Source organism: Gekko japonicus, unplaced genomic scaffold (genome assembly GCF_001447785.1).
Source record: "Gekko japonicus isolate JY-2015 unplaced genomic scaffold, Gekko_japonicus_V1.1 scaffold1379, whole genome shotgun sequence".
NCBI classification, from domain to species: domain Eukaryota; kingdom Metazoa; phylum Chordata; class Lepidosauria; order Squamata; family Gekkonidae; genus Gekko; species Gekko japonicus.
Window position 1 is genome coordinate 400,232 of NW_015163644.1, and position 12,166 is coordinate 412,397.

The 12,166-nt window shown below is 41.3% G+C and overlaps 1 protein-coding gene across 1 annotated transcript; it reads left to right on the top strand.

The window, feature by feature from the left end:
• Positions 1-1,500: 1,500 nt before the first annotated feature.
• Positions 1,501-11,819, top strand: SOCS6 (suppressor of cytokine signaling 6). Its single transcript, XM_015407630.1, has 2 exons — positions 1,501-1,549; positions 10,004-11,819. Exon 2 carries the CDS (start codon positions 10,123-10,125, stop codon positions 11,728-11,730), a length of 1,608 nt encoding a protein of 535 aa, XP_015263116.1. The 5' UTR covers positions 1,501-1,549; positions 10,004-10,122; the 3' UTR covers positions 11,731-11,819.
• The last annotated feature ends 347 nt before the right edge of the window (positions 11,820-12,166 follow it).

Here is a 12,166-nt window from a genome sequence, read left to right on the forward strand (position 1 = left end):
AAGCGGGTTTAAATGGCTCCGGCCAGCTGAAAGGAGGGGGTGAAGTGCCTCCCAGGGGGAACTTCACCCCCTTCTGTCTGCTGGCTTTGGCTTTCTCTGGCTAAGAGAAAGGAAGGGGTGAAGTGGCTGCAGCTATTCTCAGCCAGTTGAAAGGAAGGGGGTAAAGTGCCTCCCAGGGGGCACTTCACTCCCTCATTTCTGCTGGCTGCAGCTCTCCTGGCCAGCAGAAAGGGAGGGGTAAAGTGACCCTAGGAGGCATTTCACTCCTTCCTTTCTGCTGGCCGGGGAAAGTCAGTGAGGGAAGTCTCCCTGCCATCCCAGTTTTGTGCTCTCTTGTGCAACCACATTTAAAGGGGCTTCACAGGATAGTCCGAAGCTGGGCTGGCAGGGAAACTTCTCTCCACAGGCTCAGCTGTATTGGGCTCTCTTGTGCAGCCCCTTAAACTTGCCCATCTTATGGGACTGCACAAGAGATCCCAAAACAGTTGGCCAGTGGGGAGACGGCTCCCTGACAGCTCAGATGTTTTTCAGGCTGTCTTCTGCAATCCTTTTAAAGTTTAAAGAGACTGCACAAGACAGCCTGAAACAGTTGAGTCATGGGGAATACCTCCCCATCACTCAGCTGTTTTTGCAGCTTTCGTGGCGAACAGAAAGTGCAGATTTAAAGGGACTCCAAGACCCTTTGAACTCCTGCTTTCTGCTCCATCCATGAACCACCATGAACTGCTTTAAAAGTTTGTGCAAGTTCATGATGGTAGACCCATCACAAACATCTGTTCGCAACCACGAACAGGGCAAAATCAGTGACGAATTTTGCTTCATTGGTTCAGTTTTTGCCCATCCCTAATTAGGACAAAACGTAGTAAAAATTGCCTTTGATTATACTTATTTATCCTAATGGGTGCTAACCATATACTATTAGTATAGTCCTCAAAACAAAGTCATGCCTTTTTTAGAACCAGTTTGTATATGTAAGGGACTTTCTGTTTTATTAAGGTGGTCAAATCTGACTTGCCACCATTTGTTAAGGATTTGCTCTGTTTGGCTTTTGCCCCTGAAAGCCTGCCAATGTGCCAAAGGACATTTAATTTAAAAGAGAATGAGAGGGCTATTCCATAATAAGTTGTCTGGTTGAATTCTAGGACCAAGAGCAGGTAGTCTTTGGATTTCACTTTGATCAAGATGCTGTGGTGCCCTGGAGCTTGAAGCTTGATTGTCAAAGACAAAAATAGTCGGAAATAAAAAGAGTAAAGCCAGATTAAAAATCATGGTGAATAAAAAATAGAAAATTTAAAATAATAGTCCTTAAACATTTAAATCAATTCTTATTTTTTAACAATAACAAATTTGTCTTTTAAAAAATAAACCAGTTGAAAAGAAAATCTGAATGTAATGCCAACACATCAGAGCCTCTACCTGTAATCTATTGAAACTGAATCCACTGGCTGTATCAAACACTGTGGTAACAGTGCTTCTCAAATTCTGTTTGTCTCCCTGTAGATCATGTCGAAGTGCTCTGTGAGTTTCCAGAACAGTTTATGATATGGGGGTGAGTAAAGATCTGCTGTTCCAAAGAAAAAAATCCAGTTTCATAGGGCGTGTTCAGAAATTAATGGTAAATTGTGATTTTCTTTTTAAGGCAAGAACCATAAATATTACATGTTATATTGCACCAATTTCCACTTGTGACTTAGAACTGGCATGTTGGGATTCATTCTCCACATACGGAAGGTATCATCTTACATCTCATCAAGATAATGCTATATATCTCACATGAACAAATTCACAGTGCCATCCTAAGCAGAGTACCACCCTCCTAGAGCCACTAACTCTGCTTAAGATGTCAGTACCATTCATCTAGGTTTTGGTTTTTATCACATACAAAATATTAATCTGCCCAATAATGACCAAACGTTCCTTCTGGAAAGTTCTGAGTACTATTATTCTATCTCTAAACATGGGCAATGCTGCCGTGCAACAGGAATAATGAAAACATTTATATTACATGTTGTGTTAAAAGTGGTTCCTCATAACAACCCTTTTAGTAGCTCATTATTACAATCCCCATGTTGTATATGAGCGCTGATGTAGAGAGAATGGTGGCCTGGCTAACTCTGTTTCCGGATAGATGTAAGCCTTTATATTGTACAGGCAGCATTGACTTACAGAGCATTAACTTAAACACTCCTTTGGTAATTATGTCCGGAGTGCATTACAACAGTGTGTGTAGGATTTCTGGGATGGAAGGAATCTCCCAGCTGTGGTAATGCTGGCCAACAGTAAGGCATATCTTCTACCTTGTGGCCTTGTTGCGAGGTCTTTTTGACCTGTGTTTTGAGACATTAACAGTGTAATTCTAAACAGAAAGGGTATTGACTTCAAAAGACTTAGAAAAGTGTAACTTTGTTTAGACCACTTTCCTGGACACAAGCCCCTCTGCGTGATTCTGAGTTGACCTGCTTAGGATTGCACTGTTAGCTTGCAATGTGTTGATGTTAGCTCTTATATTATGGTCTGTATGCTTAGGAACTGCAACTTTCATTCTAGCATAAGAATTAATGGTTTTATATTCTGTAGTGATCTTGTGTACAAATTCTACTATTTAACAATGCAGAACTGTTTCTTACATGAAAGACTTTTGTTTTTATCCTGTCAGTTTTATGCCTGGTTGCAAAATGAGTCTTGCAGGAGGTTTTTTATAAAGTGTTTGTGCTGACAGGGTACTACAGGTTTTCCATTTCAATATATACATGTATCTTGGGATGCTATATTTGGAGTTGAATGCTTCTGAAGTTTTTATTGTAAGTAGTGTCAGCTGAAAATAAGAATAAGTATTCAGGACTTTTATTCTTAATAGATGAGGTGGTGAACTAAGTTTTGGAAGCAAAGGATTGAGCTGTTCATTTGTATTTAAGGCTGTAGTGTGACCTTTTCCCTCCTTCTAAATTTGCCATTATTTAATTGCATTTGTATCTCATTCTGTCTTCAAGGAACAGAAGGAATCCCATTTTATTGTCACAATAGCTCTGTGTAGCAGGTGAGGTTGGGAGACTGTGACTTGGAGTCACATCCTAAGCATTGACCCAAAAGGGCTTTGGATGCCATACCACAGTGATATCGCCAAGCAGTGTTCTTCGCTATGACATTTAAAACCACAAAACCAAGATGCTGAAGTTTTGAATGAGTCACTGAGTATACTAAAAATGTCATAGACCGGGGTCTCCAGCGTGTTGCCCGTGGCATCACAGTGCCCACCAACACCTTTTCTGGTGCCCACCAAATGTTTTGAGAAAATGGACGGGGCCAGAGAGGCTTTTACCTAGCAGGCTTCTCATTGCCCGTTGAAGATCTCATTGGCTGTGCAGATTTTTTAAAAAGTTGCTTCTGGCAGCAACTGCAACCACAGCATAAAGATCTTCAGTGTCGGACTGAAGGTGTATGCAAGAAAATAAAATATTTTTTTTGTTTCAAAAGGTATCCTGTTAAATAGAGATTCTTCGTGAAATTTTAGAAGGGTTAGTATTGGAGTTATGCATGACCTCACTCCCTCACACTTTGTGATTGCCTTCGCCTCTTGTGGCAGCTGTTTTTGCCTTCGCCTCTTGTGGCAGCTGTTTTGTAATTATGCCCACCACTCTGTGCCCGATTTCTAAAGGTGCCCACAGGCTCAAAAAAGTTAAAGAACCCTGTCAGAGACCTGTGTCATATATTGTCAACTGCCCATTTTTATAAGAAATATTGCTTAATAGTCATCTATGAAAGGACCAGTATTTTGAGCTGCCTCAGTTCAGTGTACCATAGAACCAAGCACAGAAGTACTTGTGAGCAGTCTTCTGATTATTATTTTTTTTGAAGCATAATCATGGTGGGAGTTTTGATTCCTATAGTACACATGAAGTTTCCTTATACTGAATCAGACCATTGATCCATCAAGGTCAGTATCATCTAGTCAGACTGGCAGCAGGTCTCCAGGGTCCCAGGCAAAGGTCTTTCACATCACCTATTACCTGATCATTTAACTGGCAACGCCAGGGATTGAACCTGGGACCTTCTGCATGCCAAGCAGATGCTCTACCATTGAGCCACAGTCCCTCCTGTAGCCCTCCTACTGTAGTAGTGGGAGGGAAGAGGTCATTAGCATTTTATTGCAGGTCATTTTTCTAAATTTCTTCCATCATTACATGAGTTATAGTAGACTGGTATAGTGAAATTACTAAATACTCTCTTTCTGCTAATGTAGTAAACATCTTTTGATTCCCTCCGCTCTAGTAGTTTGATATCTGATAATTCAATCCCAGTCGTATCCCTTAACAAAAATCTCATTGGCTCCAAATACATGCTGGAAATGTTGAGTAGTGCTTTATGATCTGAAACAAAATATCATACCTTTGACTTTTCATTATATGAAAGGGTACCTCTAATTTGCATGCTTCTTCCTAAATTTGATAAGTATCCTATAAGTTCATCTTCTGTCTTCTCGTGCAGCCCCACATTGGGATTACGCTTGTGCAGGTTGGCCACAGAACATTTTTTTCTAGCCTAAAAACTCCAAAGCAGGGTGCCCTGCCCCTTTTGGAGATGACACCCATGCGGGATGCCTGCCCAGGGCTTCATGTGCTCTGTTGGCAGGTGCCTCCTTCCCTCAGTTCCTTTTTTGCTGCCATGAGGATATGAAGCTTTCTAGCGTGCTCCATTTAGTTTTCTTCATTGTCGTTGTGGCTGGAAGAAGATTTTTTTTGTCACATTGAGGACTAGTTTTGCACTCCTTCAGGAGTCTGTCTCACGGAAGGCAAGCCCCATCTCCTTGCCCGGGATCTCCCTGTTTGTTGCGCTTGTGGTCCCTCGTCATGGCAAACAAGACACTGTTTTTAAAAAAGTGCAAAATGCATGAACTGCTTTGTTCTCCTCAGTTCCTTCCAAGGTGACTCTGAGCTCGGCCCCTACTACCTCAAGTCTGCTTCCCTCAGCTCCGACTACTAAACCCTGTTCCGGCCCCCCATCGGTCCATTTGGTTCCTACAGGCCCGACTATCAAGACAGCTAAAATTACTCCAAAAAGAACCTATTCAGTTGCTCTAGAGGCAGAATTTAGGTGCCTGCAGTTGCCTTCTCCAGGTCTGTCAACCAAGGTCCAGGCGCAATCAGAACCTCCTGCTTACCTCTACCTCTTTCAATGCAATTTGCCTTTTTTGGCACCCTGTAAGCAGAACAATCAGCTATTTTCTAGACATATTTATATTTGTTCACTTGTAGAAAGAAGGTCATTAGGACCTTCACATTAACTTTTGAAGGTTAAATACTAAATCAGTGGCAGACTGTTGCAAGGCCAAAGTCAAAGCCAATTAAAATAAGTGAGAGTCTCCTAATTGAAATTAGTAGCTTTGGATCAGAGCTTTAATTGATTAAATGATATTGTCTGTTCAAATAAACCGTCTGGTACTCTGAAGAATATACAAGGTCGCTCTTCAGCTAGTCACATACTAACACTATGATTTTAACATTAAAAAATTGGAGCAGTAGGATGAACTGTGTAAGTATTCCAAAGTAAGTTGTTTGAGAATCACACTGTAAGAGTTTAGAAATCAATTTGGTCGTAACTTCTAAAAATTGTTTCTATGCTAAATAAATGGACTTCCAAGAGATTTACAGTGCAATCTGAAACAGACTTCTAGCTTTCTCAGCCTGTTGACCTCAATGGACATACATCCTTGTAACTCTGTTTAGGATTGCACTAGCTTCAGAGAGGATTTGGATGCAGGATTCCACATTAAGTTTTAAGACTGTGGGTTTCAGTGTAAGAGGCAGAATTTTTGATTCAGTCACTATTTAAACATATGAAATCCTAGTGTGTCCCACAGTATTGCAAATAGGTCTTTGTTTGATTAAAAAGGAAGTAAAATACTTGATCAGAAAAAAGTAGACTGTAGTCTGCTAGGTTGTTGGGGGAGAGGCAAAACCTACACAAAGAGACTAGTTACAAGTTTAGTTCCTACCCAAAGATTCTGCTTGATCATAACTTCTTCTTTGTAGGGCGAATGTGGCAAAAGAGTGTAGTTTGTAGGGCTGCTGTGGCAAAAGAGTGAATGAACCATAGTGCTGTATGCAGTTTTATAGAGATGGGACAGAAATGTTAACTGACTGAAACTACGACTTAAGTAAGGTTGTGAACCTCCTGGTGAGGCCAGGAGATTTCCTGGAATTGCAACTCATTTCCAGACTATAGAAATCAGTTCCCCTAGAGAAAAAATACAGCTTTGCAGGGTGGACAAAATGGCATTATACTGCAGTGAGGTTCCTCCCCCAAACCCTGCCCTCCCAAGGCTCTACCCCCAAATCTCCAGTAATTTCCCAACTCAGAGTTGGAAGCCCAAAACTTTAATTAGATTTAAGTATTTTTGTAGTGGTTGTTGGTTTTAAAGATCATACGTTAATTTTACTTTAGTAGAAATTAACATGCAATTGTTTTACTCTGATTAAAACTTCCTCCCCAAAATATCATTGTTTGCATTCAGCAGTGCAGTTTTATTAGGGCTGGTTGGATCCAACCCTTTGTAGTTCCACTGACAATTGCTGAGACGTGCTACAATAAGATCCTTGATGAAATTTTTAGACACTTTGTTATTTCTGAAAGCTTATTAGAAATGTTTAGGATTTGTCAAGCCCTGATATTTGTATAGAGAGAGGTACAAGTGGGGACCCATGATACTTGGGAGGGGGTTGGCAAGGACTGCTGCACCTCCCCACCTGACTCCCTAGGTGACAGCTTGGTGGTGGGGAAATCAGTGAGGACCCTCACAACCCCCTTATTCCCTTCCAGCAGGCAGGTGGGCTTTCTGGCGAGGACTTCCGCACCCACACTGCAGGGAGCCCAGAATGGTTCTGGGCATTTGAGCAGCCAGGCTCAGTTTGGTACCCAGCATCCGCCACCTTGGCCACAGCAGTTCCCACTGGCCACCACAGGATCATGTTTAGTGTGTTGTCTGCACTTCAATCAATCAATCAATCAATCAATCAATCAACCTTTAATGGCATATACAACCTTAAAAATCAAAGACAGAAAATGACACAATCAACTAAAAGTCTAGGTTAATTATAAAATCATGAAACGGACTTTCCCAAATTTTTCACTCTCATCACGTCAACTAAAAAATTGGCCACTGCCACAGTAATCTCTGCTGTTACATCGTTCAATAGAAATTGGCATTTTATTTCATTGGAAAGGTGATGTTTACCATGCAACCAAGCGTTTAACCATTTTTCCCTAGCAGATGCATGCCACGAACAATCTAACAATATGTGATCAATTGAATCAAGAGAGTTAGAACCGCAGTCACATCTCCGTTCATGCTTAGGAATATTTTGAAACCTACCATACAGTAGTTTTGATGGAAAGGCATTTACTCGAGCAAGAGAAAACGCTCTTCGGTGGCTAGGGCTATCAAGATTATACAAATACAGGGGGATACATCCCACAACATTCTTAAGACTTAATGTAGCTGAAGAACAGACAGGGGGATGAAGGGGCTGCAGTTTTTGAAGTTCAATATCTACCAGCCTCTGTTTGATTGTTTGGAAGATATACACTTCAGAGGAGAAAGCTAGCTCCTCCAAGGAGAGGCCCAAAGATCTTATTTTGGTTCGAATATTATAGTCCCAAGAGGTACTATGAATTTCCTTTAACAGAAAAGACAAAAGCGAACCATCTTCAATGTTAAAATATAATTTAAGCCAGTAACGGACCGTTAATACCCATGTCTTGGTTTCAATCAAACTAAGTCCTAATTCAGAGCACAATGCATGGTAAGAGACACAGTTTGGGAAACCCATAATTTGTCTAAAAAAGGATGATTGTATTGATTCAACTTCACAGTTAAAAGCACTGAACCATATAGGCACACCATAAAGAACTTGGGGTAAAATTTTAGTATTAAAAACTTTAATGGCGGCAGGCACAAATTTGTTTCCTTTGGAGAAAAAGAAAGATTTTAATTGGTTGGAAGATAATTTCCCCAAACTTGCACAGACATTTTTTTTTTTATTTCGGGGACAATTTAACCCTCCAAATATTTTTTTGTTAAGATTTAGCATCTGTGTGGCCCCGATCTGTGGATTTTCGTTTCCATAGATGGGAGCCAGATTTTACTATTAGATATGTAGACAAGAGGTGGGCCTGTGAGACTTCTGCTGGGGGGGGGGATCCCATATCCCACCTCATCACTGAGGCTGATGAGGCTCCCAGCCCGATCACCTACCACTCAGCTTGCAGCGGCTGCCACTGTGCTTTGCTGCTGTGCCCGGGCCCACAGTGACTGCCGGCATCAGCCACCACTGCACCCAGGTCCAGAACAGGTGGCTGGTGTCCTCTGCTTCCACTTGGGTCTGCAGCAATGGCTGGTGACCCCGCCACTGCACCTGGGCCCATATCAGCAGCTGGCATCCTTCTCTGCCGCAGTTAGGCCAGCAGTAGCTGTCAGAGACTGCGGCTGGCAACCGCTGCAGCCCCAGCTGCAGCAGAGAAGGATGCTGGCTGCCACTCCAGGCCCGGAGCGGCAGCCTTATCTGCTGTGGCTGAAGCTACAGTGGCTGCCGGTATCCTCCTCTTCTGCCCCCAGGCCCACAGTGGTTGCCAGCGTCCAGTGTCTCTGGGTCTGAAGCAGCATAGAGGTGGAGCTCAGGTGGCTCCCTAATGGTGTTGTTCTGTGCATGCACAGACAATGTAATTCTATTTGGGGGGGGGGCTTAAACCCCCCTTTAATTGTTTTTAATTTCAGAGTCCCCCAAGTTTGAAGAAAGATCTGTTTAGCCTCAGTGTGGCCCCAGTCCGCAAATTTAATTATCCGCAGATAGGGGCCACACATGGCTGATAGATATAGCTGCTATATACTTTAGAACTGTAGCATTTGTTGTAGTGACATATTTGGCCTTGCTAAGAAAATGAAAATGGCTTGATACTTTTTAATGCAGGTTACATTTTGAATTTTCTCTAGATTCTGAGAGCTTGGTAACGATATGCTGAGCGTACATACCACTACTTAATGAGTTGCCAACATTAGTGGTGCAGGCAGTGTTAGATATCTATTTCTGGATAGAAGTTCAGAATACACTGATAAGAGCATGGCACTGTGTGCAGTCTGTTGCTTATCCCAATGTTAATCTTTTACCATATACCAGTTAACTGCTTGTCAGTCTGATGGGCTCAGGATTTTTTTCCCCCTTTACCCAAACAAATGGTTTTTAGTTGCGTGTTCAAAGGTTACTGCAACTGGTGATGGTCACAAATGTCAAAAAATGAGCTGCTGGCTCACAGTCTCCTTCCTGTCTCCCCTGACTTGCACAGTTTACCCTTCTATTTCCTATTTAGTACTGACCATAATTTGCTCTGTCATATGAATAAGTGAACTGTGGTTTGTGCTTGATCTCCAGTCCAGAATCAGAAAACATGGTCTGGGCAGATTATTTTAAATTCTTATTTGGATATGAAGCAGTAATCATATCTTGGTAATTTAGGGTTAGATCATGCCAAATATGTCCATTGTTGGCACGGGGTGTAATTTTTGCCAGTTCCTTCCCCTACTGCAGACATCTGACTGCCCTCAGCCTGTTCATGAGGATTTTTGATCACCCAGAGGACAGAATGTGTGGGGGCATTTTGGACTGCAAGCAGGACAGGAGAGGCAGGCAGTAATTTTTGTTCGGATCCAAGCTTTGGGCATCACAGCTTATCATTAGACACAAAGTATAAGGAGAAACTGGAATGGAGGGCAGAAAAGGAGGGAACACATGAGCCCTAGTAGTAATTACTCAGCAAAATGATGATGAATGTATTAATGAATATAAAGAACTTTGCAAAACAAATATTTCATATAATTAAAACAATAAAAATACTAATTTTGATGGAATTTCATGTTAATTTTCCCTTTAAGTTTGTACTTAGTTATACATCTCTTAAGTACCTTTCTTTTCATAGAACATGTCTTATATGTTATTTGTTTCCTTGTTTACAGGAGATGGGTCATGAAGGTAAATGAGACTGGATAAGGCGCATCAATGAAGTAGTATCTGTACTATACATTTTAGGGGCAGAACTCCAAAAGTGTCAAGCAACCACACTTGCTCTACTTCCATGATGAAGAAAATTAGTCTGAAGACCATTCGCAAGTCTTTTAATTTAAATAAAAGCAAAGATGATAACGACTTTGTTGTGGTTACGCAGCCATCACTAAGTGATTTTGGGAAAGACGACTCTTTGTTTGGTAGCTGCTATGGTAAAGATTTGGCTAGCTGTGATGTCAACAGTGAAGATGAAAAAGGTGGCAAAAGCCGCTCAAAGAGCGAAAGTTTAATGGGTACTTTAAAACGAAGACTTTCAGCAAAACAAAAGCAGAAGGGCAAAGGCAGCACACCTTCTGTTAGCTCTGCTGATGATGACACATTTTCTTCCTCTTCTGCTCCAATAAACTTCAAAGATGTGAGAGCTCAAAGACCTCTTCGATCCACATCCCTCCGTAATCACCATTATAGTCCAACTCCATGGCCCCTGCGTCCAACAAACTCAGAAGAGACATGCATAAAAATGGAAGTGAAAGTAAAGGCCTTGGTTCATTCCTCAAATCCAAGCCCTGCACTGAATGGTGTTCGCAAGGATTTTCATGACTTACAGTCAGACAGTGTGTTCCAGGAACAAAACAATGCATTAAAAAGTACAGAATCTCAGAATGGAGACTTGCATCTTCATATTGATGAACATGTGCCTGTAGTTATTGGACTTATGCCTCAGGACTACATTCAGTATACTGTGCCTTTAGATGAGGGAATGTATCCTTTGGAAGGATCACGAAGTTACTGTTTGGATAGTTCTTCGCCCATGGAGGTTTCAACAGTCTCTTCTCAAATGGGTGGGAGTGCATTTCATGAAGAAGAGGGGACAGTGGGTCAAGATGTAGTAGTTGCTCCAGATATCTTTGTGGACCAGGCAGTGAGTGGCTTATTGATTGGTACCACAGGAGTCATGCTGCAAAGTCCAAGAGTTAATCACAGTGATGTTCCTCCACTCTCTCCATTGCTACCTCCAATACAGAATAATCAAATCCAAAGGAACTATAATGGCCTAAGTGGCACAGATGTTCATGTGGCTGAAAGTATGCGCTGTCATTTGAATTTTGACCCCAACACTGCACCTGGAGTTGGAAGAGTTTATGATTCTGTACAAAACAGTGGCCCTATGGTTGTGACTAGCCTCACAGAAGAACTGAAAAAACTTGCAAAACAAGGATGGTACTGGGGCCCTATTACACGATGGGAAGCAGAAAGCAAACTGGCCAATGTTCCCGATGGTTCATTTCTTGTACGAGACAGCTCTGATGACCGCTATCTTTTAAGTCTGAGCTTTCGCTCCCACGGTAAAACTCTTCATACAAGAATTGAGCATTCAAACGGTAGATTTAGCTTTTATGAACAACCAGATGTGGAGGGACATACTTCTATAGTTGATCTAATTGAACATTCGATCAGGGACTCTGAAAATGGAGCATTTTGCTATTCAAGGTCTCGATTGCCTGGATCTACAACATACCCAGTCAGACTGACCAATCCAGTGTCTCGGTTTATGCAGGTGCGCTCTTTGCAGTATCTGTGTCGCTTTGTTATACGTCAGTATACCAGAATAGATCTGATTCAAAAACTGCCATTGCCAAACAAAATGAAGGATTATTTACAAGAAAAGCACTACTGAAGGCTATGGGAACCTTGCATCTTGCACTTTGGGAACAAAATATTAAAGGAGAGATACTGAAATATCGTTTACAAACTTTGCTATCTTTTGCTGCCATAATTTCATTTTTTGTCCATAAAGAAGGGTAATGCATTTTTATTTGTTTAATGGGTGATCTGTTTTTTTTAAATAATGATCTCAAGGTTGTTTTTTTTAAGTGAAATAAATAATCTTTCACTCAGTTTGCAAATAATCACAATGTGAATTATAAAAAGTTTATTAAAATACCCCATCTCCTTTGCTGCTAATCCACTGTGATTTTTATGCATTCAAAGCACATTTCATGTGTTTTCAACCATAAGTTAAAGTTGAAACTTGATGAAATATGTTTTGTCATAATGGCCTGATTTTGTTTTTCGGGGTTTTTTAAAATTAAAAAGGTGTGGATAAAACATGT